The sequence below is a fragment of the Copadichromis virginalis genome, linkage group LG9, assembly GCF_057382275.1.
Source record: "Copadichromis virginalis isolate Kocher_CV1m ecotype Utaka linkage group LG9, C_Virginalis_male_GT1.1, whole genome shotgun sequence".
Lineage (NCBI taxonomy): Eukaryota > Metazoa > Chordata > Actinopteri > Cichliformes > Cichlidae > Copadichromis > Copadichromis virginalis.
Genome location: NC_140626.1, coordinates 21,124,577 through 21,152,377, shown reverse-complemented (window position 1 = coordinate 21,152,377; position 27,801 = coordinate 21,124,577). Strand labels below are relative to the sequence as shown.

The 27,801-nt window shown below is 40.9% G+C and overlaps 3 protein-coding genes across 6 annotated transcripts in view; 1 reads left to right on the top strand and 2 right to left on the bottom strand.

Annotated features, from left to right (window-relative positions):
- The window catches only part of cyribb (CYFIP related Rac1 interactor Bb), a 40,757-nt gene extending 33,577 nt beyond the window's left edge, over positions 1-7,180 (bottom strand). Inside the window, exon 1 of the mRNA XM_085468166.1 lies at positions 7,067-7,180. The gene's annotated coding sequence lies outside the window, so the exon portion shown is untranslated. The remainder of the gene's footprint in view (positions 1-7,066) is intronic.
- A 2,888-nt stretch (positions 7,181-10,068) lies between these two features.
- Positions 10,069-12,331, top strand: eef1a1l3 (eukaryotic translation elongation factor 1 alpha 1, like 3). The gene is made up of 7 exons (XM_085468165.1): positions 10,069-10,355; positions 10,431-10,610; positions 10,684-10,980; positions 11,063-11,213; positions 11,376-11,632; positions 11,704-11,938; positions 12,024-12,331. The coding sequence occupies exons 1-7, from the start codon at positions 10,212-10,214 to the stop codon at positions 12,128-12,130; spliced, it is 1,371 nt and encodes a 456-aa protein (XP_085324291.1). The 5' UTR covers positions 10,069-10,211; the 3' UTR covers positions 12,131-12,331.
- An 833-nt stretch (positions 12,332-13,164) lies between these two features.
- The window catches only part of asap1b (ArfGAP with SH3 domain, ankyrin repeat and PH domain 1b), an 84,093-nt gene continuing 69,456 nt past the window's right edge, over positions 13,165-27,801 (bottom strand). The window contains exons 20-29 of one of the 4 annotated variants that reach the window (XM_085468164.1): positions 27,649-27,716; positions 25,216-25,323; positions 22,547-22,775; positions 19,998-20,066; positions 19,312-19,473; positions 17,475-17,553; positions 17,311-17,375; positions 16,664-17,223; positions 15,201-15,323; positions 13,165-15,099 (exon numbers count right to left, since the gene is read on the bottom strand). In XM_085468164.1, coding sequence (XP_085324290.1) covers positions 15,025-15,099; positions 15,201-15,323; positions 16,664-17,223; positions 17,311-17,375; positions 17,475-17,553; positions 19,312-19,473; positions 19,998-20,066; positions 22,547-22,775; positions 25,216-25,323; positions 27,649-27,716 — 1,538 coding nt within the window. In that variant the 3' untranslated portion in view covers positions 13,165-15,024. The remainder of the gene's footprint in view (positions 15,100-15,200; positions 15,324-16,663; positions 17,224-17,310; positions 17,376-17,474; positions 17,554-19,311; positions 19,474-19,997; positions 20,067-22,546; positions 22,776-25,215; positions 25,324-27,648; positions 27,717-27,801) is intronic. The other 3 variants (XM_085468162.1, XM_085468161.1, XM_085468163.1) reach the window with 3 other exon arrangements.

Below are 27,801 nucleotides of genomic sequence, written 5' to 3'. Positions count from 1 at the left end.
ACTACACAATGTACAGGCAATTGGGGTGAAAGTGGGAGCGACTCGTTTTTATATAACAGCTTTAATACTATGTGAAATGGGAGGTTTGGTGCGGGGGCAGCACAGCAACACTTTCATGCAAAAACTGGATTTGTACCATGCTGATTTGCCATCTGTGGTAGCACGTCTGCTCTGAGCGTCTGCTGAAAATGTAGGCAGCCGCATGAGAATCTCATGCCTGTTGAATCTGACATGTTATCACAAAAAAATAAAATAAAATAAAAATCCCCACTGTGGCTTTTGTCATGAGTGAATATTTCTCTCAATGCAGCAGGATGAAGTGAAAGTAGATTTTCTCTAGTGTTAGCCTGAAGGGGTTTTCAGTGCATGAGTGTGGGGGTAGGAGCACAGTGTTTTTTCCTTCTCATTGAGTGAGCAGTGATATTTATTGTCTTAATGTGGTATACTACAGCCCAGTCTCATGGCAAGATGTCAATTAGGAAACTAATGTATTGTAAGGGGAAGTCTATCGCTTCTGCACCATGTAAGACACCAGACTCCTCAGAGAGGTCCTGTCACCATGGCAACCGATGAAACTAGCTTTGAAAAAGTGAGAACCACGGTAGTCTCACCCAAACCACGAGCTCTTTACAAACTTAATCAGCTAGTTTCATTTTTATTGCTAAAACCTAACAGTAGTTTTTCATACCTAATCCTAACCAAATAATTTAATACCTGAACCTAACTGACTTTTAGTTTTTGCTAAACCCAACAGAGTGCCTATACTTAAAGTCGTTTTCAATACCTTAACTTAAACAAGTCTATTTTAATGCCTAAACCAACATGAATAATTTAATGCCTTAATCTAACTTAATAGTTTTCCTTTCCTAAATGCCTTACCCTAGCTGAGTAGTATAAAACCTAAACCTAACTGAGCAATTTAAGTCTAAGTCTAGAACAACCATTTAATGCCTAAGCCTAGCCGAGCTGTTTTGTGCCTAAACCTAACGAGTAGTTTTTCCTTCCTAAACCTGAGTCGATTTTAGTCCCTAAACTTAACCGACTCCTTTCCGGTGACAATAACACTTAAAATAACACAAATCTAAGAGTAAAAATCGTTTCCTTGTATGACTCAAACTGTGCTTTCTGGTTTGAGCACTGAAAGCTATCACACACCACCGTCCCCCTCAGGCCTCAAATGTGACCTTTTTGCCCTTTAACAGTGGAAAATTTTACTTGGAAACAAATCATACATCTGAAAGTCTGTGTCCAAAAACACAACTAAGAATACTGAGAAGACTTGACCACTTAAACAGCAGTTTCTCATGGCAAAGTCCACCTCGCTTCATATTTCCATTGGAGATGCTGCTGCTGGTGCATACACCAAGCAGGAAATAGTGAGCATCCCATTAAAGGCCGTCAGATGCCTGCTTACAAGAGCAAAAAGAAAAAGAAAAGAAACAAGATTGCTTTCTTTTCTCATTATGTGCACGCTTTGGGCTTCAGATGAAGCAGGATCACAGACGGAAGTGAGAAAGTTGAGAGGAATGCTCAAGTCTACCAGCACAGCCAGCCCTGCAGATTAGAAACTGGCACACACACACTGACTCATAAACATCAGAGCCACATATCAAAAGCATATTACTCGTCCCCGCCAAAAGCTACAAACACAAACCAGAGTGAGGACCACCGCAGCCTCAGACCACCTTTCTGTGCTCATTTAATGCGAAATACAGTCAGCGTGTGTTAATCAGTAAACTATTAAATATATCCGTTTGCAGACTGAACAGCAGGGAGCATGCAGTGCCCTTTAACATCATTTGTAATAGTTTATTTAGGCAGGAGAAGTCCCTCGCCGAGGTCGTCTTGGCCAACACAGCAGCAGGAAGTGCATAAGAAACAAAGAGGTTTCAAAAGAACAGACCACAAAACAGTAGAGATAAAGTTCCAAACAACTGCAAGAAAAATAGATTTAGATCTTGCTCTGAATGAGGGGGCATTACAGTTAGGATTTACTACTAAATGACTCAAAATAAGTCGACAGTTCAAATCTAAGGACATGAGCCGGCATGCAAAGGGAGGAATACAATCACGTGTGATCAGAGGGTATATTAGACAACCGCTATCACAAAAGTCCTTTCTTTGTTAATTCCCAAATTGAAAAAAAATCCTTTAAACCTATGTTATTGTAAAAAAACAAACAAACAAAATACATATATACATATATATAAATATATATATATAAAAAGAATAATCAGAACGGTGTGAGATTTGGAAAAACCTTTACACTTTTTAGAGAATGAATACCAGTCAGCTAAGTCAGAATTCTCTACCAAATTTGATGCAGAAGCATGAAGGACCACAAGGTTTCACCCATTTTAGTCATAACAGTCTGGGTTTTTCCTGGCTCCATGTGGCCTGCGTGAGGAGGTGCCTGTGCACACAACCACAATTGGCCCCACATGTAATTAATGCAAAAGGTGCTAGTTACTGCAGTTAAAAGACGTTGATGTCTTTTTCTGATATTCCTTTGAACATTTGATAAACAAAGATGTATTGTAAGCTTGAGTAAATGTAAGTAAATGCATATTCAAAAATATATTGTTAATGGCAGTCCTGACTATTTTCCCTCAGTGAAAGAGCAAAAACTCTTTAGAGGGTGTCAGGTTTTTCTAGCTGCATGGAGGAAAACACTGAGTGTAATGGGGCCAATACAGTGCGTGGCGATATTGTATTGATAAAGGGACACAAAATATTGATATTTTATTAAATAAATGAAAATACCCTGGGAATAAGATGAAGAAAAAGGGCCCATCTCATGCACCGCCATCCTGAGATCATGTTAGCCAAGCAAACGTACATTAAGTCAGCGCAACCGGAGAACCATCCAACACTGGACACACTCAACTCAACAAAGCTACCTCCTAATTCAGAGCAAGCTAACAGCTCAGTCACACAAATAAAAATAGGACAGCAACCTTGCCTCTGATTGGTGTTTCTACTGAATCTTTTCACATTCTGAAAGACTGTGGTAACTAAATGCTCGCCCAGAGCTTGAGGGTGCTGCGCACTGACAACCACTTTTATCGCAAGGTGGCTGCACAGGTCACCTGGGCGGCAACCTTTCTGCAAACAGTCACAGTCTGACTTGGACCGACTGCAGTCGCTCTGAGCGATTATAGAAGGTTTGCGAATACATGCGTTCTAATTTATAAATGCAGACGGATTGCCAACATGTTATGAGTCTTTGAGAACAAGCACAACTCGACTAAACCAGTTGCCAGCTGGTTGCGTTCTGGTTAGGTTCCTGAAGAACAGGAAGTTTACTGAGTGCAAATTTAATATTTACATGTGAACTTCTGTCCATGAAGACAGCAACAGATACGTGATATTTGATGATTTATGATTTATTATTAGACACACATTGCATGTAATTGCTAACTAAGCCTATCCAATTGCAAACTGACTCGTATTAAGGCAACAGTAACACTGTGTTGGTGTGCTTGACAGTCTTATTTTGTAGCAAAAAAATAACTCAAGCAAATAACTTTAGCTTATTGGACTAAAAATACTGACAAAGTTTAAATTTGAGGAGAATTTGCATTTGCAAAAATTTGATAAATTACAACACATATTACTGCAATACTCAGCTTTTTTTAAGATGTCAAAAACTGCGATAATATTGTATGTTAGGCAGGTTACCAACCTACGCAGTGATCCGAGCAACTTTTAAACAAAGTGCATGGTGTAAGAATGTTGGATTTATAATTTAAGTGTCTTTAAACACATATGTGGGGGGGGGAAAACAATCTTAAAATTGAAATGCTGAAGTCTGTGGCTCCTCTGGATTAAGGCCATGTCATGATAATGGTGTTAGAGCTGAATGCTGAACATGCCAGATGAGTTCGAGGAAGTTAATCCCAAAAACTGCACAAACAGCTTAATGCCAGAGAAATGGATCAATACAACGCTTTTCTGCCAACCGTGCTCGCTGCGCTATTTTAAAAACGAGTGCTGGACACAATAAGACGAACAGCACGGCAAACAGGCAAATACTCGTGAATCTTTTCTGTGGGGACTGTTTTTGGCGGTTATTTGAGGGGACTGCGTTGGGTTGTGTGGTGTTGCACAAGTGCTTGGGTTATTGCCTCCTTTAAGCTTAAATTACGTTACCAAACCAGAAAATAATCTTGCGCCGCTTGGCTACGTGGCCACAGCAAACATGAAAAATGCTCGGACCAAGCTGTCACTGTGTAGTAAATAAACATGTGTTGGGCTGCCTGTAATGTCACAACACTGCTGCAAAAACCACACAATGGTACATGAGCTGGACGTGTTACAACAATGACTCAAAGATGAGGAGATGTTCAGTGTGTTCAGCGTGAGACGATCCACTCACCATCAGAGACACTCTATATAATACAGACCGAGTGTCAGCATACTGAGAATAACTGCAGTAACCCAAGCTGAAGCCAACAGGTGTGTTTGAGGGAGTGGGTCCTGTGAGCTCTACAATGTGGGGAAATGTAAAGCTATCAGAACAGTAAATATAAAATATATAATATTGCCCTGGCTTTGAGTGCAGGTCGGTCTGTGTGATGACTGAAAAGCTCGGGAAGACTCCTGGAAACATTATAAATAATTAAAACTGACCACCATTACATTCTCTCTACCAGCTGTACCGTGTACAACTATCCGAACAACATTTGCCGGAGAAAACGTGGAAAATCTCTCCTCACGGGAGAAACGTGCACTTCTTTTATGCAGGCTTTGTTTATCTTTGTCTTATTATATTCTAAGGCTATCTGCTGCTGTTGACTACAAAACTACATTATTTTCCAAATGCCTATTGTTCCATTAACACAAGATTAAACCCGCGAAAGTCACCCCCAGGGCTCCTAACATTTGTTCGATTTGCTGCTGACACGTCACAGTATCCAGCCCACATTTGATTTCTAAGAAAAGGTCATGCCTAAGCGCACCTGCACGCCCGTACCTGCAGGATTTATGAGGGAAAACACGCGGCCAAGTCAACCATATTTTCTCATTCAAGACTGTGAGCATTTAAAAAAAAATTAAAAAGCTCACATAAACAACTTCCTCCACACAACATTTCACTTTGTTATCGCAAGCAGTCTTTTCTCCCCGCTTTTACACTTTTTGTGACAGCAGAAAGATCAAGACAATAAATAAATAAATAAAAATAAGGAGGAACTGGCGATGATCCCAGCTGTTCACACAAGAGCAGCAAGGGAAGGAGACAGGGCGCAACAAGTTTCACCTCGTCTAACATCTCACAACTGACTGTGGCAACACTTGGGTACTGTTGCGTCCTCCAGTCAATCTTTAGAGGTCTAAAGCATAAAAAGAGGCGATACTTGATTCAGTTTCCATCCCTTCTCGACCTCATATACTTGTTTTTAAGCCACATCTGAGGTGCTTTTGACACAAGGGGAAAAGTCACAGTAAACATCTGTGAATTGAAGTATGAGTCTGCAATATCCGGTTGGTATGCATGACTGGTGCCATCTGAAAAGATAGTGGAGCAACGTTTTACATGTCTAACTAAACTTGGAGGTTTCTAATGTGCAGCAGGAGTGAGACCTTTGAGATAAATTTAAAATGCACTAATCAACAAATCCATCCGTCTGCACACGTTTCACTTCCACTTTCGGTAGACTTTGAGCGGAAAGGAAATTGTACATTTATCAGTGCCTTTTCTATATGCGGCGGCATTGAAAAATGGATGCAAATATTTTACTTCTCAGCTAAATGGGCTGAAGGGCTTTTTCTGTCTCAAAATGTGCCTGTAGGAAAACGTTACTATACAGAAGTCTGTACTCCTTCCTTTGTCATTTAAAATAAATAAATAAATAAATCACATTGAAGGCCTAAATTTTTAATACACACTGGAAAAAGCCTTATTGAGAAAGCCCTAACACTCCCATCTCCACTCCCTTTTAGAGCCACACATGGAGGGGAAAGTGATACTAAGCAATTGTGAAATAAAGTATGAGTCTGCAATATCCGGGTGACGCACTGAAGTGACTTGAGCCATCTTTAAAGATGGTGGAGTAACTTTGTGCATGTCTGACTACACTCAGGGGTTCCTAAATTGCAGCAGGAGCGAGCCTGAGACCTTTGAGACGAATCTGAAGTAGGACATTGCACTTTCCAAACACTGTCAACAAATCGTCTGGATGTTTCATTTCCACTTCTGGGCAGACAGGAAATTATATACTGTGGTTATACTGAAACACTGATGCAAAGATTAAGCATGCAGTCTACAGAAATCCCAGTGCTGGACTGCAAAAAAAGGGTCCTCATTTTCAGGTACTTGATATTACTTGGCAACTGTAGTAACTATTCATGTAAGAAACCTCTATAAAGAGCATATAAAGCATGCGGTGACTTCAATTAACCAACAGCAGGTCTAATTTCGGACTTTTGCAGGTATGTGTATACTCTGCGGCTGCTACTGCTGACACTTTATATGAACTTCCAGCGCTTTGAAATCAAGCCACAGCTTTTAAAATAAAAATATGACCGAAGACAAACCCAGCCCTGAACCTGCTGCCCCATCTGTCACTGTGTGTGCATTTCCTTTAATGAAGCTTCATTTGCTGCCTGCAAGCGCGCAGTCCTAATCCACAGCCATACGGTCCGTTTAAAACTGTGCACACACGCCAAACACAGCTGATAGCCTGGTCATCGGTGAAGTGCTGTGGGTCAGGCATGTATCGCTCAGCGTCTGTGGATAAATTAAGGGAAATCCTGCTAAGCATCGGAGCCTAATGCCTCCTGTCTGAGAACCAGTCCGTTGTTCTGAAAGGGGAAGTTAACGGTACACCGAGGATGTAACACCGTCATGCTCGCATTTACCCCTCCTTTTACTTTAACGCCAACTTAACCCTACCTAGGTTTGATTTTACCTGATTTTTTTTTTTAATTCAACAGTTTTGCCTTCGAGGAGCAAAGTCTAACACTCAGAGCAAGCTTCAATGAATGGCATACGGCGGACAGCGAAGGTGACTAACAGAAAGGAAAGAAAGAGTGCGAATAAAGTAGTATTTTCTTTGTGTTTTACCTTGATGCTCGCGGAGAAACACGGCAACCGTCGGCTGGACACCACGCTACAAGCAGCGGTACGGGCTCAAAGAAAGGGAACAGCGATTTGCTGCCGCTGTTTCCGGGTTAGCTATCCAGCGTCAAACGATAGGGGAGTTCGGTTTGTCCCACCTCTGAGCGCGGATGGGGGTGAGTTGCACACCTTCCTCCCCCTCCAGAACTGAAAATAGATGCGCCCGGTCAGCGGACACGCGCGATGCTGTGTCAACGGTCACCTCCACTTATCACTACTAAAATAGATTTAATGGAACCCACCGCCGCGTAAGTTAGGTCTTATTAGACAGTAGACAGTGTTTGCACTTAGTTCTTCAATCGGACATCAAAGCTGAAGCCTTTCTACCGACGTGCCCTTGGGCAATAAACTAGCATAGTGCCTCTAGGTGACGCTGTTCTGTTATTTCGCCCCAGAATCTATCAGCGAGTTTTAATCCTCGATTTCCATGCATGTCATTGAAATTATTCGTGCTAATAATGACGCTGACTACTTTAATTCACAAAATATGGTGAATATTGTCTGTGGTCTTTTCCTTCTGTCTGGCAGTTTCGTCTTCAACATCCTTTTCCCGGTATATCCACCGTCCCTCCTCTGCACGTCTCTCTAACTTTGTCTCCAAGCTCAGCCTGAGCTGTCCCTCTGACAGGGGCGTGTCCAGATTTTGTTTTATAGGGGTGGCCATATGCTGGCCACTAAGAATATTGGGGTGGCACACCAAAAACAGATTTTCCAGTTTTATTATGCTGTTGCCAAATATAGGTTACTTAAAAAAAGTTTATATCACTGAAAATGGGTACATATGAAAACCAAATAAGATTTTCAAATCTATAATAATCTGTTTTAAGTAGGAATAAACAAGTTAATGTTTTAACTCATTGTAGGGTGTCTTCTTCTCTCTTATGGTCCCGTTTATTAGTATTATTACCAACACAGGACAGTCCTGAAGATGCTAAGTGAAAATCATCTTCAGTTCTTCCTTCTGCCACCCTCTCCAAACCATACAGCACAGGAGGTCTGCTATCCTTCTCTCCTAAACCACTCTGATAACTCATCTCCACCCACTGAAGATGCAAATCTTTTAAAAGGCTATACATACACAGATCAGGTGTAACAGTACGACCACAAAAAAACAGCCCTGACCCATCAAGGCGTGAACTCCACTAGACCCTTTAAGGTGTGCTGTGGTATCTGGTGCCAAGATCTTAGCAACAGATCCTTTACGTCTTGTAAATTGTCTTGTAAGCATCCCACAAATGCTTGATTGGATTGAGATATGGGGAAAGTCAAAATCTCAAACCATTCCTGAACCATTTCTTTGCTTTGTGCGTTATCCTGGTGAAAGACCCGACTGGTCTGCAGTAGGTCATCTGTTGGATTGAACCACTTCACTCCCCACATGGATCAGAGAAGGCTCTCTGATCCATGTGGGGAGTGAAGTGGTTGCCCATAAACCTGTTGTTGGTTCACCACTGTTCCTTCCTTGGACCGCTTTTGATCGATACTAACCACTGCAGACCAGTAACACCCCACAAGAGCTGCAGTACAGCTGCAGTAATTTGGTATATACTATTGGTATAGTTTTTTCCATAATCACAGTAATATATATTATTTTGATTTTTATTCTCTGTCATCATTCACCTGCTGAATTCTCACTGGGTTGTGTTGACATTTAAATGGTCCGTTGACCCACTTTCAGGCATTTTTTTTTCTCATTGTGGAAGGAAAATGGCCTGAAAGTGGGTTGACACGCCTTTATGCAAAAATAGATATCTGAAAGGTATTTAGTATGTGAAGTTAAAATGAACTGAAATCGTTCAATTCTGTACCCTCAAACTTTGGACCATAAAATGTTTTTTATGGAAACTGAATCTGGTTGATTGATGATGAACTCGGGTCTTGAAAATTAAAACAAAATGCACATATTAACAAAAATATTTTCTGATTTATAATTAGAGTACCATCTGTAAATTGACTTTCTGCTGATATTTTTGTTTCTGTGGTACAAATTGTCATATTTGCTCAACCCAGAATGAAAGTTGAATTTTTCTGACTAAGAAATTCTTATTAAAAAGGCTTCCACGTGCTTTATTTTGTAGTGTTGTGAAATTCATCTATATATCATTTAGAAATTGTCACTAATTATCTTTTGTAATTTGAAGGTTTTATTAGTGTGTGTTCAAATATGGGACTTTGCTGGAGTGCTGGAACTTCTTTTTCATATTTTAACTAACCAATACTCAGATAAATCTTAATGTATTTGTCCCAAATTACAGATGCTGATTCATTTGGATGATAATAAAGTCCAGTGAAAAGTTCATGTTTTTATTTCTAGTAGTTTTTAAGATATTCACGTTCAAACACTGGAGCAGATTTCACTGAGCAACAAAACATTAGTTTGATTTGAAATTAAGTGAGCCTCCTGCTAAAATGTTTAATGATTTATAGTTATTAAAACAGCTACAAACATGGCTTATGAATGGTTGGATCAGCATTATCCCTCATTGTGATTAAGCTCAATACATTCAAAACATCAGCTGTGCTTTTCCCACTACACTTCAAACCAGCAGACTCTCAGTATGATGGATTTGATCTGTTTTGTCATTATATTTTTGACACAGATACTAAACGTGCCCGTTATCTGTTCAGTTCACTCTTCAGCAATCAGTAAGTGAGACAAGTGTTGAGCGCGCTCCAGCTCCAGAGAAAGACTCACCTGGCTGTAATTTGAGCTCATCAGAGGATCCATGATGAGGCCCTAAGAGAGAAGCGAGTGTAACGGTCTGTTTCTGCACACTGATCAAAAGATTGCGCTGAAACATTGGGACTTTAAACAAAAATACAGATTACAGTCACAAAGCAGATCAATATATTCTTTAAACTTCAAGCTTTAAAGCCACTTTGCCTTTAAGCAGCATTTATTTGTCATCAAAGTGTGACTGATCCCAATTAAGCTTGATTAAGATTAAGCAGCACACCTGTCTTCAGTTATGCATCCTCTGGGGGCTATAAAGGCTCTCCAAAGAGGATGGCCAGATCCATTTGCTAGAAAACAACAGTTTCTGAAGCTCTGCAGCGCTCTTGATTACGTTTTGCGACGCCATCTCCAACCATGGGAAAAGAGAAGACTCATGTTAACGTGGTGATTATCGGCCACGTTGACAGTGGGAAATCCACCACCACCGGACACCTGGTCTACAAGTGTGGAGGAATTGATCAAAGGAGGCTGGAGAAATTTGAGAAGGCTGCGAATGAAGTGAGTAAAAACAAAAACAATTTCTGCAAAACTTCCAACTTTTCAAGTGTTAAACTCATTCTGCTTGACTTCCAGATGGGGAAGAGCTCCTTTAAATTTGCCTGGGTGCTGGACAAGCTGAAAGCTGAGCGGGAGCGAGGAATCACCATCGACATCACGCTGCTGAAGTTCAACACCCAGAAATACATCATGACTGTAATTGATGCTCCGGGCCACCGTGACTTCATCAAAAACATGATAACTGGGACGTCACAGGTAGGAAGTACACGCGTGCTTGAATATCTGTTGCTATGAATGCTGCCTTTTCCTAAAGCTCATATCATTTCAGGCTGACGTTGCCCTCCTGGTGGTCTCTGCAGCCAAAGGAGAGTATGAGGCCGGCGTGTCTCGGAGTGGTCAGACCAGAGAACATGCCTTGCTGGCTTATACTCTAGGTGTGAAGCAAATCATAGTCTGTGTGAACAAGATGGACCTGACCGAGCCACCTTACAGCCAGAGCCGCTTCGAGGAAGTGATGCGAGGGGTGAGCGGCTTCCTCAGGAAGATTGGCTACGACACCACGGCTGTGCCCTTCGTTCCAGTTTCAGGCTGGACTGGGGAGAACATGATCACCGCATCTCAAAGGGTAATGATGTTTTCAGGCTTTTTTTCCCCCCTTTAAACCCCAGAAGTTGGCTTGCAATGCTGTAAAAGTGACGTCTGCACAGATGCCGTGGTTTCAAGGCTGGAAGGTGAGACGAAGGGAAGGGAATAAAAGTGGGAAGACGCTGCTTGAAGTCCTGGACTCTATTCAGCCACCTGTGCGCACAGTCAACAAGCCACTACGATTACCTCTGCAGGATGTCTACAAAATTGGAGGTGATGTCAATCGCTGCTTTTGATCCCATTTTCTCGATTTCTTGGTCTGAGCTCAATTACAGCTTCATTTATGAAAAATGCAGTAGAGGAAGTACAGTATTGTTTTTGGAGTAGAAAATGTCTGTAAACATGCTGAAATTGAAGTGTTTCTTACTCCTCCAGGAGTTGGGACGGTGCCAGTGGGTAAAATTGAAACTGGTGTCCTGAAGCCTGGCATGATGCTGATGTTCTCCCCTGCCAAGCTCACTGCAGAGGTCAAGTCTATTGAGATGCACCACCAGGGGCTGGAGACGGCTCTGCCCGGCCACAATGTTGGCTTTAACATCAAGAACGTGTCCGTGAAGAACCTGCGGCGTGGGGACGTGGCTGGGAACGCTCAGCAGGATCCTCCTTCAGATGTTAAAAGCTTTGACGCTCAGGTTGGTTCACTGCAGGAAGAAATTGCCTCACTTTTTTGGTTTGTTTCCACTAAACCTTGCTTTTGTCTTAGGTGATAATCCTGAACCATCCAGGGAAGATCAAAGCAGGCTACTCCCCAGTTCTGGACTGCCACACAGCCCACGTCACCTGCCGTTTCGCTGAGCTGAAGGAGAAGCTCGACCGCCGCACTGGCAAGAAGCTGGAGGACCACCCGCAGATCCTCATGTCTGGAGATGCAGCCACAGTCAAACTGGTCCCCATCAAGCCCATGTGTGTGGAGAGCTTCTTCACATACCCTCCTTTAGGTAAGCACAGATCTCTTCATGCACACAACTCTGCGTGTATGAATCCTCCTGGTTGTGCCCTCGTTTGACTGGCTCTTCTTCACAGGTCGCTTCGCGGCGAGAGACCTGAAGCAGACGGTCGCTGTAGGAGTCATCAAGTCAGTGGAAAAGAACCACGGCTCAAAACTTCACAAAGCTCAAGTTTGTAAATAAGTTTTTGGTTTACCAGAGGTCTGGTAATGCTGCTTCATGGGAAGAGTTTTATTTGATGAAATGTATTTGTGTTGTGACACAAAAAGCTTATGTTGTCTTTAAAGTGTATAGTATTCCTGTGTTGATAAACCCAGAAGTAGAGTTTGGTTGGTTTTTTGGTTTAAAATTGAATGTCTCAAAATAAAATGGTGTGGAGAAGAACTGGTTTAAGTGTCTTTACTGTTGAACCGTCAACTGCATCTTAATGTACATCTGAAAGAACTTAAACTAAACTCTCCTCAGGGATAGTCTTAAATATTAAAGCTGAATAAGACTCCTCAGCATCTCATGGTGCACAACATCTCCAGTTTGTAATAAAGTCATGCTTTAAATTGTAAAGCACCAAATGCAGAGTTTATTGGTTCTAATGAGTATGGTCTGGATTTTCAAGTTCGTTTACAACAGCCGGCATCTGAAATCTAAACTTTTAATGTTTTGAGTGGCACATGGAGTCACTTTAGCGTCCTGTACTGGTAGTTTGTGCCTTGCTTTGGCAAAAGAATGCTAGTGTGAAACTTCAATGTGCTAAATGGGGGTGTAAAGTTTTCAGTTTCTCTCCCTACAACTTGAGCCTCTACTCTAGATTTAAGGCTACTTGTAATGTTTTTGGTTTGGTGTGCATTTTGAACAGAAAACCTCGTAAGTAGTTTAAGCCTGAATCGAATATACACCACTGTATTGCAATTGTGCTTTATACTGCATGCTGAAATACACTTTGAGAACTCAAATCAGTTCAATGCTAAGCTAGTAAAACGCCAGCTTCTAAGCAACAGCATATTTATGTACATTTAACTTTAGCAGTGAAAGTTTAATATAGAAACGATAGATGGCGTTTACACAAGTTGCCAATTTTTATCTGAGTAACCCCAAAACTAAAATTCCAGAGAAATCCCAAATTTCTCCAGCTTAACATCAACAGCAACTTTAAAAATAAATGCTTGGCTTAAAGCCGTAAAGACCTCAAAACTACATGGCAACCAAATAAAAGACCAGGCTTAAGGTTTAAATACAGCACTTTTAATGATACAATGGGTTGATGGGTTTGTTCCTTAACATGGGAAGAACTGCAGGTTGGTGTGGACCAGGTGAAAATACATCGGCTCTCTAAAGTCCACCTCGTCTAAAAAGACATCTCTGGTTCACAGGTAAACCTGGAAATGTACTAAATCCAAGGGGCAACTGCTGGAGCTGAAACTAAGCCAGCAGGGAAACTGCAGTTCCTCTGGTGGCCACTTGAGGCTGGCTCCAGAAGGGAGTAGACTCCCATGTTAAAATAACTTGACAGCATTAAGAAGCATGTTTACAGCCTGGTAGAAAAACAAAAACATTTTTGGTCTCAGGGGTAGTTTCTTTCAAAAACTCATCCATCTAGGTATATAAGTAAGGGGTGTGACCACATAGATTGAAAGGCATCCCAATTGTCTGCTAGGCCTCGTCCACTTTGTGCCGTTGGTGCCTTTCAGAGCATTTTTAATAGATCTCAATATCAGTTTGCTGTGTGGTAGAGACCATCCAAGAAGCTTCTCCTTCAATTTTGCCGAGTTAAATTCTAGTATTATTATCGTTAGTGTGTTACTCAGCACACCCATACTGTTTATGAACGCAGTGTGCCATATAAGGTAACTTCTGGCTTTGAGAAGCCAACATGGCACTGACTAAAACAGCGCCGAAGCTTGAAAAATACAGTCCAAAACCGGCGGCCATCTTCGTCCGTCTTTTATACTGCCTACGACTGAATCCAGTAACAGAATGATATCACATGACTCAAACTAAAAAGAAAAAAATTCAAGCTCATGAGGTTTTACAAGACACTGAACTGTGAACACAGGTTGTTGTGAGACTTCTAGCCTGTCAGAAAAATCAAGTTATTGCTAAGATGTCCTCTGGAGTTTCCCGTACTTGTCATTAATAGTGGCTTTTAACAACAGGATACATTTTGCGCAGTCCTGCTTTATATTAATAGTGGCTCTTCAAACCCTGAGGTGAGCGTCGTCGAACGCAGCACTCCACTCATTTCCAGTCATTGTTACACCATGCACAGAAAAAAGGTCAAAGGACTGTGGAGATGGCGTTGAGTTCACACACAGAGCATACATACAGTGAACAGTGTAACAAGGAGTAAATTAGTGACCTACAGTGAACCACAGGCATTGATATTCCACCACACAGTAGCAGCAGGTAAACTGTAAAACAACCATAATACGAGTACACACAAAGCAAGCAAGAACAAAGAGTACATTAAATGACTTTTTTTTTTCTCTTTCTTCCATCTCGGGAAGAGTCAGTGGGAGACTTCCTGCCTCTTCAGTCAATTGTGGTGGTAAACAGGGATGCAAGACAAACAATGACATGACCTATTTCACATTCCATTTCATATTTGTCCTTTTCCCAGAAATATGAGCAGATAGTTATTTGAGGGCCGGTAAAATCAATACAGATAAAATTCAAACTCTACCACCCTGATGCTTAATCTGACAGGCAGAGAGCAATGGTACATGTTTTGTACAATAAAACATGTATGTACACTCACACACAAATATATATATTTACATACATATATACACAGTAACAGCATAAACATAGACTTTAAGGTAAGTGCTAGGGTTTTGAGAGTGGCTTCGTCACAGCCGTGCTATAGGGTTAAGATAATACTGGTAGAGGAAGAATACACACATTCTTTGTACAGCATGGATGAGGCATCCATGGCTAGATGAGCCTTCGTGGGGTTTCTTCTTGGTGTGTTGTTGTTTTTTTTCTTCTTTAGGACACTTGTCTTGTGACAAGAGGTGTTATGAGAGCTATTTACAGGACCTCCCAATTTAGGGACAGAGGTGTAGTGCAAGTCTTTCTGGCTGTCAGTCACTCAGGATGTGCACAAAAGACATGGGGAATACTCCTTTTCTTTCCGGATCTCCTTCAATGTGCCCGATCTGGAGGCAAAGCAAAGGAATATTGTGTGATTTTGTTTTTTTCTATTAGTTTAAACTGCGAGATGTTCAAAAGGTACAAGATACGCTTAGGCCACACTCACCCACCACTCCTGGTCCTCTTCCCCTGTTACTATAATCACCTCTCCTTCAACAAATGTCAGTTCGTCATCATTGTCAGCCTGGCAGTCGTAGATCGTCTTCACCCGCCGGGCTTTGTTCTTCCCCTGGACAGAAACAAACAGCAAAACCAGTTCAGTCCGACCACTCTGGCTTTGTGCGATTCATAACAGCACCATTACGCATTTAGAGTTTGCCATCTAGGCTTCGACATCATCACTCCCCACAAATATGTTACACCGAAAAAATGGGGAGTGATGATGAAATAAAAAGTCTGTCTGCGAAGTTCGTATCTGGGATGCTATATTTAAATTTACTTTAACTTTAATGGTGTCGGGGACAGCGCTGACCCAAGGTGACCGCTCTCCACATATTGGGATGGCATCTCTGGAATATGACGAGTAGTAGTGAGGCGTGTTAATTAACTAGCCTGCAGGGTTTACTCCATTTATTAATAATAACGGAGATGTATTTAAATTTAGTATAACACAATGTGTCCAGACACATTTAACACAATAAAACAGATATTTTTTAAGAGTAACCATGTTTTTGTTGTAAGACTGAAATGTCCCCCGAGCATCTGGTGAGATCTGAACAAACCTTTGAAGACAGGAACAGTTTACAAAGACATGTCGCATAGGTGTCAAGTGGTGCTTCTTTTATATCCGATAGTCATGTACTGGCATAGAGCAATCCAGCTGATTTAGTGGAAAACACACCACAGCTGTACATTTTATCTCATGTTCATGCAAACTCTAATAGTTATCTTTGCATATGTAAATGCAGGCGTTGTAAATTAAGTCCATGCCATATCTGGCACATTGTATCAAACGCCTACACGCCTAACCTCAAATATGCTGTTTATCAACAAGTTTCGCACCAAACAAGAGGAAGTGACAGAGCAAATGTATATTCTGGGGTTTTACCAACAGATAAAAAGATCTGTAGGAGTGTTTTCACTGAGTTTATTAAATAAAAGCAGCTTCACTCAGAGGCAGAGTCAATGAGAGTCTCCACTGGGAACGAATTCAACCCATTTATACTCTAAAACTACAAATTATCTCAGACACAGAGGACAAAACATCCAGGATCTTAAGGTAGGTTTGTAACTTTTGTACTTTTCAATCTGAAAAAAAGACACAAGGTCCAGTCTGGATTATACGGTGACAAAAACAATGGCAAGTTTACCTGATATACTGTGAAGTGGCAGGCATTTAGGAATGCAGGAGTTTGTAGTGTGTTGATGTTAACAAATTTTGCATTGCGTTAACATTATTTGCATTAAGAAAGTCTATGCTGGAGGGACTTTTGCAATGATTAACATCTATATACGTGATAGCTGAAATATTATATATGAGTAAATATACAAAGACGTAAAAATGTGTATGTTTACACTGTTATTTCTTTTTTAAAAAGGAACCCTTAGAAATAATATGCGAGTCCATACCGTTGTGATCTTCCTTGGGAGGGGCACAGGTGTCTCTTGGGTGCCTGCAGGGGTCCCGTTGGTGTCTTCAGCAGACTGTTGAAATGGGGTCCCTATATTTGCCTGCTGATTAGGTGACGGCGAGTCTTGAGGCTGTGGGTGCGGTTGAGGTTGTGGTTGAGGATGAGTTTGAGGCGGAGGTGGAGGCTGTATTTGGGGCCTTGGCGTTGGCTCTCCGTGGAGCGGCCTGGGAGCAGACTCGACTGACCCAGGTTTTGGGGGGATGTCTGCAAGATGAGGCTTGGGAGGGAGGTCTTTGAGCTGGGGTTTAGGTGGTAGGTCACCCAGCTGAGGTTTGGGAGGGAGGTCGGAGAGCTGCGGCTTCGGAGGAAGGTCTCCAGGTTTAGGGGGGAGTTCCGACACCTGCGGTTTTGGGGGAAGGTCTCCCGGCTGAGGCCTCTCCACCAGAGGAACCTTCTGCGGGGTTTCAGCTGGCGGCGGAGACTTCTGGAAGACCTCTGGAGGAAGGCTAGGCTTATCCACAGACGGATGGTGTATGGTGTCAATCTTACGCAATGCCACTGGAGAGGTAACCGCATAGTGGCTCATTAATACCTTTTTAATTCAACTCCTTGCACTAAAAACACAAAATATCCAAACGTCTGTACCTTTCTGAGGTAGTTTGGGAAGAACCCTTGGACCAAGTGTAGACTTTGTGTTGCTTGAAGTAGAGCTAGAAAAAAAAAGTGAAATAACTATATTTGAAAAAAACAAAAACAAAACTATTTCACAAAGAAGAGGCTTCAACATCCACACAGTTTCTGTCTGATACCTTTGCTGTTGAGGAATGCCTTCAAACTTGTTGGAAACAGGAGACATCTTAGTCACCGGAGGAGGGGTGGAGTCGCTTCCTAAAAATTAACATCGATGATGGCAATACGAGATTATTTAACACCATATTGGAGCGCTGGCCAAGAGATTAATTTAATATAAATATGGAAATAAATCAACATGCTGTGATGGTTAAAAACAACAAAAAAAACAATGAGGAAGGCGTCATCTGGCTGAGCTTTCCATGAGCCCCTCGTTATTTGGAAACAGGGGTTGTTGTGCAACTAAATACCATCTTTTTATTAGTGGTTGGGTTTAGAGTGTGCGTGTGTGAGAGACATGGGAACGTAGCCCCAATAACAGTAAAAATTTCCCTAAAGATATGACCACATGTAAAATGTGATTGTTTTTTAAATCAAATCCACAGTTGTATAAGCATATTTGTCTCAATATGCACTTTAAAGCTATTCTGAATGGTGATTTGAGGATGTTCACAAAGTTGTGAATTAGATGGTTTATAATGCAACCATATGGAAGTTCTCTGTATATATTTAAACATACAGACTGTAGATAAAGGAACAGATTTTTGGTACCATTTGTAGTCAATTTGTAGTCCAAATGCTGTTGGCCAATCAGGATCTAGCGATCTTTGGTTGAACATATTTGCTGGAATACAATTTCAGAATCATCGATTAAACTCCACCAAAATCTGTCTTTTGTTAGCTTTTTAAAATTTAGCTGCTACTGTAAACAACAGCTCGGCCCGGGTAACATCTGGCTAAACCAGAAAACTGAAAAACTTCCCGCCAGAGGCTAACGACACGATTATACTTTGATGTGGACTCGAACAGCTGGAGACATCGAGTCTAAATAGTCTAAGTGGTTGAAGCATCGTTGCTACACTGTAATGCTAAGTTTTTGTGGATTAATGCTTTCAGCGACAAAACATTTGGTTCTCCCATCTCCCCCAGTCTGTTGGGGCAGATGGCCTCTCTGAGGCTGTTTCTGCTGGAGGTTTCTTCCTGTTAAAAGGGAGTTTTTCCTCCCCACTATCGCCAAGTGTTTGCTTAAAGGGGGTCATCGGATTATGGAGTTGTTGGGGTCTTTGCTATAATATTTATACTATAAAGAGCCTTGACGTCACTGCTGTTGTGATTTAGAGCTATAAAATAAAACTTACTTGAATTATTTTATTTCTGTTATTTTCATGTTTTACTGGTTTTTACTTTCCTTTAAAAAACAAAAACAACAAACAAACAAGTGTTTTATATTCTATTGGTGTCTTTTAAATTGAAAGCACTATGTTGTTTTTTTAAAAGTGCTTACTAAATAAAGTTGGATTGGACTGGACATCCAGTAGATATTAACTACAAATTACTCGACAAATGCAGCTCTACAGAAATGTATAGGATGTGTAGAGGGACTGTTTATGGCTCTTCAGACTGCATAAGAGACAAAAATGGAAGAAACAGTTTGTGGAACTTAATAAACAAAAGTCAAAATACTAAAAAAAATCAGCTAAAATAAAAAAAATCTAAACTATGTCCACTTATTAGCTTTAAAAACACATTTTAAGGTGGTAATTATTCAATGGAGTCTACCTCCGGTGGGATACATGACCTATGAATCTCTGGGTAAGAGCGTATGAACTCAAAACGCTCTGGAAAAACCTAGAAGTGGACGCAGAGTTAACATTCGGTTTTTCCTCTCCTAAGTGAAATTAACTTAAAAAATGAACAAAACTTCTCTGGAGAATCGTGATCTTCTATCTTCAGACTGGAACCACACGCCTGAGTGAAACCAGCCCTACTGTTACAGAACGTGTGCTTGCATCTCACCCCCGGTTACGCCCCCTTTACTGTGTGGACTGTGAGAGAGTGGGCTGGGTGGGTCGGACAGGGTGCGTTTGTGTCCAGGAGGGGGGGGCGGCGGTCTCTTCTTGGACAGGGTGGAGCTGCCTCCTGGTGTGAGTGAAGAGGGAGGGCCGGATGGGGGAGGAGCTGGAGGAGCGATACATAAGACACATGAGGTGATGAAGCCCACCAAAAAGATAAACAAATAAAAAAAAATGACAGGTAAAGGAGATAAAGGAGAGGATAATGAGGAGGAGACAAGTTAATGCAAGTAAAACAATATTGTTTGAACATATAAATACACACAGGAGTGTCTGGACGGGGACTTTTATTTTTTAAATACGCCTGCCTTTATCTACTGGGACTCCAAAGCAGTCACTGGTCACCAGTACAGAGAAGAGTAGGGTGAAAGCAGCTAATAGAGAGCTCAGCCAGAGAGGAATCAGCTGTGGTTAGGAGTTTACAGCCCATGGATGGTGGGAAAATAGAATTTAAATAAATCACATAGGCAATAAATAATTAAAAGCTTGCCTATGTGGTGCCGTTATTCACTTAAATAAATGCCACCACCCCGTAAAAGTGAGCTGTAAAAGGAAGAAACAACTGAGGGACAACTGTATGTGGGGCACACAGCCGAGTAAGGAGGGAGAACATAAAACCAGGATATTCACTGATGTATGGTCGAGTGCCAGCCAGTGTGGCGTAGTGCGAATGAGAGCCAAGGAATGCCAAGTGTGGAGCTGAAAGAATAGAGAAACAAAAAAGAGAAAGAAAACAGAGCGAGATGAGGAGTGTGGGAGAGAATCTACAGTATGTCAGTCTTATAAAAGAGCTGCTCCCACACGCTGTAAAATAACAAGATGAAATCTTATCAGTGGCAAGCAAAGCAAAAAAAAGAAGAAAAAAAAAAAAGAGGAGAAACGGTGTGAAGCCGCCCCCCGGGGAGCCAGCTCTTCAGCACCCACTGAGAGAGAGGGAGAAAGAGAGAGCGCCGCCAATGAAGGGTTAGCGTGATATTCTCAATGCATCTATGATGTTTTCCCTCTTAATCTTATTTTTGCATAAAATGACTTGTTTCCAGTGCCGTTTTGGTTATTTACGGGTAGCTGAACCTGTGAGAAATATTAATGCTCATTCTTCAGGGACATTTAGGAGGACAGGAACTAAAAAGATCAAAGCACAGTTCACATGAGAAGACGTCTCTGACACAGCCGCAGGCGTTGTCCCTTAAGCATCATAAACACTGGACCGACTGACCAATCATATTGTGACGATCAAGGATAAAAACACTACAACGTGGCTGAAGCGATAAAGGCTAATTATAGATAAGGTTATGGTGGACTTTCACCCGTGACACTGGGATTTGTGACCAACAGGAAACCAAAAGTAAATGTGGAATTATTAATCTTCTGTTTGTTAGACATAATGGGCAAAGTTCAGCCGGGTTTAAGCAAAGATTATGGTTTCAAAAACAACATTTCCCCGTGCGCAGGAATTTTTTCTCAGGCGTAAAGCTCTGACATTACAAAAGCACGACCGGTCAGTTCTGATTATGATGTTTTGGGGACAACACTGACAGAAATATCAGATCGCAGAGGGGAAGAGGAAGAGAGGAAGATACTTGGTACCTACGAGCATTTGTCATCGCTTTTCCAAAGATAAAAATGTGAGAAAAAAAATGCTAAAATTAATATGAATGGAAAAATTGTGTTTGTATAGCTTAGTACGCTCATCTGTACTCTTAAGCAAAGGGAGCAAACATACCTAATATAAAGCTGCATTAGCTATTAGCTACTATCCCCAGCTACTAAACCAATAACAAGCACTGCTTGAACTTCTGTGATATGCTCATAGTTATGTATAACAGCCAAAGACTGTGGCTGCTGTACGGGAGAGAGGCGTTACATCACATCCTCTAACTGAGCTGTGTGGGTGAATGACTTTTGAGGACTTCAAAAAGTCATATTGTGAAAATGAGAGAGAACTCTAGTTTCCATCTCTGCTGTCAGAGATCAGACGTCCAAACATTTTAGGGAATTCATCCATCACTCTGTGTTAACGTGAGCTTTTTTTTTTGAGCCATCGTAGAGATATCTAAAAAAAAATAAAAAAAATAAAATTAAGGTCTTAGTTCAAGTAGTTTTCCAGATGACGGGGTTTTTAAATTGCCCTTTAAAACTGATGCTAGAAGATAAAACTCCCTTTTCCTTTAATTCATTTCATTTTTAAGGAAACTAATGAGTTCAGGGGCCTGAAAATTTGCATAATTCCTGTTAAGATGTGTTGGCTGGAGAAGCAAACACATCTTTGCTGGAGAAGCAAACACAGAAGTAGATTAATACTGTAATCTACTTCTGTGTGAAATTTAGTATCCATAGTATTAAAAAAAATTCATATTTTGATTCAACGTCTCACATTTTTATGTAATAATTTCTCTCCTTTTTACACACTGGGTGCTTGTTGTGCTACTGTGGAAAGCAGGCTTAGCCAAGGGTCACCAGAAAGAGGTTAATTTGAACTGGAAACAAGTGAAATTTCACACCCCTTTGCTTTAGGAAAAATAAGATTTGAATGCTATGCGATGGATTAAATGACTGTTAAGATGGATGCTGGCAGAGTTAAGCTTATGCAGTGTTTTCAGAGAAAGCTAGTACAGGTCCACAGGGGGAGGAGTGTTATTTTTAATTCCAATATTGCAGAGACAGCACGCCCACAGTACACTCTGTGGATACTTTGCCCAGGCTAACGATTAAGTAAGTGTGTATCCTCCTTTGCCACCTTGCCCTCTGCTACAGCCGTGTTTTCCTGAACGTTTACAGTGTAAGCAATCTTAATGACACCCGCTTCCCGCCCTCTGATCTGTGTGCTGACAAATTGCATACCACTGCAGGGTGTGGAAACTGACTGACAGCACAAAGAAGGAACTTTCCATTAAAGTCATTTACAAAGCATTCCCACAAACCTTATCCTGACTGCAAATAATCAAACATTAACAGACATAATAAAGTCATTTCCACAGGCCATCTTTCCTCCACAGTTATCAGCCACAGCAGAGCATGCAAACAACCTTTAGACCATTTGCATCACAGGCTGACATTTGCAAAAGGAGATATTAGCAGAATGTGACCTCCTGAATTTATTCGAGCTAGAGCCTGATAAAACTGAATGCGGTCGGAAAACCGATGCAGGCTCAAAGCCGCTCGGAGCAGCTAGGTCTGACCTTTGCCCTGGTTCCTGGGTGGCAGCGGCGGCCCGTCGGCCACAGGGGAGGAGCTGAGGTCGGTGGAGGCGCTGTACATCTGGTTAGTAAAGGCGCTGTAGGAGAGACGCTGCTGCTTGTCCCTCTGGCTGATGAAGCCCGGCAGGGAGAGCTTGTCGTGGGGTGAGAGGCTGGAGGAGTGGCAGAAGCTCTGAGGCCTCGGGGAGCGGTCCTTCTTGATGGGACTGGGCTGCAGAAGGACACATGACAGATGAGACCAAGCTGACATCAGTCACTGTAACCTGAGCATAGACGCGATAAAAGATCGATGCAGCTTTCACCCAATGCAGAAATGCCCCAAACCTGCATTCTTTACAGTGGCCAGCAGGTGGAGACTCCTCTGTTTACAAGCAGACGTCTAGATTTTTGGTAAAAAGCCCCTCAGCTCGTTTCCAAACATTTCCATGATGATTTTATGAGCTCACCTGCTAGTTTCAGGTCATAATTATTAAAATATGTTTTTTGTCAACTGTAAATAATTCTAAGAGTCATAAAGGAGGATTATACAGAATATACTCACTGGCTAACCACTTACCAATCACAAAATTCCTCTGTAATACTACAGAACTGATGCTGCGACAAAAAAATTACACATTTGTGCTTTAAGATGACTAAAATATACATGCCATCAGTAATGCTGAACCTCTAGTATTATTTTTGGTGATGTTCAAGGGAGCTTTTACACTTTATTTTGAAATGCTTTTAAGACAGAGATGACAAATAACTGTTGCTTTGAGAAGGTTTTTAGTCACTATGAACTACTTCAGTCACTTTTCTATGCAGGCTTGCAAACTGAAGTGTTAAAATAATGCCTCAAGTCTACAACATTTGGTATCCTTTGCAGAGCCTGACAGATGATGTTGCTCAGCCAGAACTATGAGCTGATATCAGCTTACCACCGACACAAACGTAGCTTTTATGTAGAGCATAGGGCTGTGCGATATGACCAAAATCTCATATCCCGATATAAGAATTCTGTCGTCCGATAACGATATAGATCACAAAAATGTAACATTTTCTGTAAATTATGTGAATCTCGGGCAGCTCGACTTGCGGGAAGTGTTTCCAGCTGCGCGTCATGTAGCTGGAGTCGAGTGTTTTAACCGATGCATGAAACTATACATTTTCAGACATAAGTTGTAACAGCCACCGTTTTCTTTTTGGGTATTTATTACACGGCGTGCTGCGGGGAAAAGCCTGTTCTAACGTTTGAGTCTAAGGTTTATTTTTTAGCACCTGGCGGCTCTTTTTTACTTCTCATCCGTAAATAATCTGCTTTTTCACGTGATTCAGTTTATTTTTAAAAGTCTCAACAGGATCTAACCTGCTGTTGCTTAAAGCGTAAAAGCCTGTCGAAGAAAGCCCGACATCTGCTTGTTCTGACCTACAAATGACACAGCATCACTACACTCCATCTCATTTCCTTAAGCTCGCCTTATTTCTCCATTTTTATAGTCTTACAAATCTTCAGTTATCTTTTTTTTTTCTACAACATTAAACCGTTTTCCTGACTCATGCCGCATTACGCCACGGTGCATTTAACCTACTCTAAAGGGAAGACGCATCTGCATCCACCGTTAACTTCAGCCTCTACATCAGAGTGTCAAACCAGATTTATTCTAATAGTGTATTTTCTAAGTAGTTTTTATTGCGTGGAAATGATTAGTTTTAGTTTTGTTTGAATGAGTTTCTGTGTTCAGCACAACAACAACGCAGAACCTTTTCAAATCTTGTTGACATCCAGAGTCTCAAACACGTCTATCAAACCTCATCAGGAAAATTATATTACAGTTTTTTAACAAAAATAACAAATAATAAAAATTTTATTTTCCCGGTTTCACAAAGCCATTTCGTTTAGCTTTTATTTTTTTCTAAAATTCTGCTTTTTATTTTTATTAAGTTAGCTAAACTGTTTTTCACATCTATTTGTAGTTTTTTGTTTAGTTTTAGCTAATTATATTAACCTTGTGTCAAACATAGGGCCCGGGGACCAGAACCGGGTCATTAAAGAGTCTGATCTGAACCGGTGAATGCTTTTTTAAACTACACAAAGATAAATACTAGAAACCATCAAAAACACACAAATTTAGGTGGGTTTTCAACATAAATTAATCAGTGGACAATTTCACATTTTATTCAACAGGAAAAATGGAACTTTTTCTTCGAATTAACAGAAAATTGCAGTTTTTTTATATTAGGAAAGTTTACAGATTAATTTCTTAGGCTGAACGGTACCCAGCCATGCTGATTTACTAGAATGACATATCTGTGTAATGACCTTAGGTTGGCCAAATACTGAAATCCAGAAATGTGGACATTTTCAGAACGTACTTAGACTTCTTAACCCCCAAAAAATGTTTTCTTTATAGATTATCATCAGTCTGGCTCATTTAAGGTCAAATTTATCTGCATGTGACCCACGTATGTACTAAAATGAGCTTCACAGCCGTGCTCTACATATATGAATCTATGGGGAAGTTCTTTTTTTGGTGATGTGGAGGCGACAACAACAACAATAAAGCACAAAGCCAGACAGCCAGTGGGCTGCAGAGGAAATCTGAACAGTCATATCTGACCTTCAGCCTCACTCATAACCAGATTCCTTGTTAAATTCGGCATCGTGCTCAGACCTTATCGTCGAGGTCGTCGTCGCTCTCGTCCATCTCCTCCAGTCGGAGGCTCCACTCGTACTCCACGTGGATGTGCGGGTTGAACTTCCCCTCTGCGGCCTGCACGAGCTGACACACACAAACAAATCCGTTAACTCAAACTGCAGCTCTACACAAACAGATCATTACGGCTACGAGACAGAGAAGGTGGATCAAAACTGGCTGCTAATTAAAGCCCCCAAAAAACTATGAATGGGAAGAAGAAGCAGCGCAATAAGAAATAATGAGGCAGCGTAAAGAGACTAATGTCACAGGTTAGACTGAGTCAGAGCCACAGTGAGTGCTGAGCATCAGTCATCATTCTTTTCTAGACGGCAGTAATTATCCAGTTTGTGAACACAAAAAACAACAGCAGTTTTTAAAAAATGTATTATTATTATTTCTTTTTCTTCTCAAACAGTAAGATTTTAAAGATGTTATTTACTTTTCCCCACACGTGTACCTTCAATAATAATAATAATCCACAGCTTTGCCCACCCAGTCAATAACACCCATTATCCTAACAGTCACTGATTTGGCTTTATTATTTACTTCTTTTCTCTTGTCTGGCACATCGTTAAACTAAAAAAACCCTGAGACTTGGAGATTTAACTGCTCTCTGCAGCCACTGATGATGCACAGGACACAAACATGAACATCTGGAGGTTGTATAGAGATGGAGATTTTACAGATATATGGTATTAACTCAGGGGGAGAAGGTATGTTAAAAAAGGAGGGGGCAGGAAAAATATTGAATTAAATTTATTTGTAAAAGGGGCAAATGTGAGGAATAGATATGAGGGATTTTGAAAATTGTTTAAATATAAAATAAGGCACAGAAATATGAAACTGCAACACAACTGCTAAACAAATTTATCAAACAGAGGAAAAAAACGTAGCTAAAGTAACAGTTCAACATGATTTTTTTTAGATAATAGTTTCTATTTATTTAATTTTTATTTATGTTTCAGTCTTTCATTTATTTTTACAAATAACTGGAATTAAAATTATCTTCTTTATTGAGGCACCAGACCTGAAATTCTACCATAACACAGAAAATTTGTTTGCTTGTAAATTCCTGCTACATGATTGCAACTAAAACTGGCACACAGATATATTTTAGGCCCCTGCAGGTTCTCATGATGTCATCATTTTGCCTAGCAACCACCTAGCAACAGGCAAAAATGACCCATTTGTAATGTTTAAGCACCTGCAACACCTCATAAAAGCATCGCATCAGATTAATTTCACAACAAAACATTTTATTTAGAGAAAAATATTATTTTTCATTACTGCAAACTGTGACATTTACACTATCAATACTCAGCCTATGAAGTGAAGTTCACTGTATTTACAAGTTTAATGTCAAATCAACAGCTGACTATAAATGCGCTGTGAAGGTGTGGAGATGAGATTTCAAATCAGCTTTTTTCCAGGATGTTACAGACTTTTAAAAATGTGCAAGCACATTTGTAAAGAAAGCTAACGTACGAAATCCCTTTCTACTGCATGGGTGCATATTCAGACAAAGTGTTGCATGCCAGTTTGTCATTATATACTTCATATGGCGGTGGGCAGTGTCTGGATGATAAGTGGTCGTGGTCCCTTAATCATACGAAGAGGTAAATACACTTTGTTGTGTATGATCACACAGCGAGTCCAATATTTATCTTTATTCATATAAACAAGATAACTCCATACCTTTTTTTTACTTTTCTCAGTGTGATTAAAAATATCAGCTTACCAAATCCACAAATAGACCAAATAACACTGCAGCATGGGCACGCACTAGTAAAATACACACATGCTGCACACTATCTGGCTCTAAATTAATGATTTGATGTCAGTACAGAGGATGATTTCACCTTTTATACTGTCTACCTGTCGGGAAAGGTGCGGGTGAAATAGACTGAAGTCCCCTCGGCTTACCACTAATTACATCTGAGGACATAAGGACTTATGTGTGACACAAAGATCAATAACTTAGATCGTCTATATGTGCTCGAGCTAATAGCCAATAATCTTAATCACAGATATAATTCAAGTACAAATCTAGTTAATATGTAAATAAAATGTTGTTATAGGCACATTTTCCTGTAACAATAAAAGATTTGTCCAACTGTGTTTATTTTTCAGAGATTCCAAACAGCATTTAAAGTGTTTTTCTGTCTTCTTTGCTCATATGACTGTTAATAACAAACATATATCAACCATTACTTCCACTCTGCTGCTGCTACCGCCCGCGGCTGGAGAGACCTCTGACTGCCATCTAGTGTTCTCACTAAACTGCCCGGTAACTGATGAACACCCTTTATGTGGCTGTGTGTATGTTTGGGGGAGGACGGGGGGTTTGTGTAATGTTTCTGGGCCTTTAATGATCTACTAAGATGTCCAGCTGGTCGGTCCTATACTTACTGCCTCCTCACACTGAGTGTTCCTCAGTCGCCTGGCAACGTCCAGCGCCGTCTCTCCATTCTGATTGGCTGAAAGGGCGAGGACGGACAATCAACAGTTAGGAGTCTGATAGGTGATGGCATTAACTGGAGGACGAAGCTCGGCGTGTGACTC

What these genes read in the sequence shown, in the direction of transcription:
- eef1a1l3 (XM_085468165.1), top strand. Translation starts at nt 10,212, where the DNA reads ATGGGAAAAGAGAAGACTCATGTTAACGTGGTGATTATCGGCCACGTT. An exon ending in TTGAGAAGGCTGCGAATGAA is followed by an intron (nt 10,356 to 10,430) that starts GTGAGTAAAAAC and finishes CTTGACTTCCAG; the next exon opens with ATGGGGAAGAGCTCCTTTAA. An exon ending in TGATAACTGGGACGTCACAG is followed by an intron (nt 10,611 to 10,683) that starts GTAGGAAGTACA and finishes ATATCATTTCAG; the next exon opens with GCTGACGTTGCCCTCCTGGT.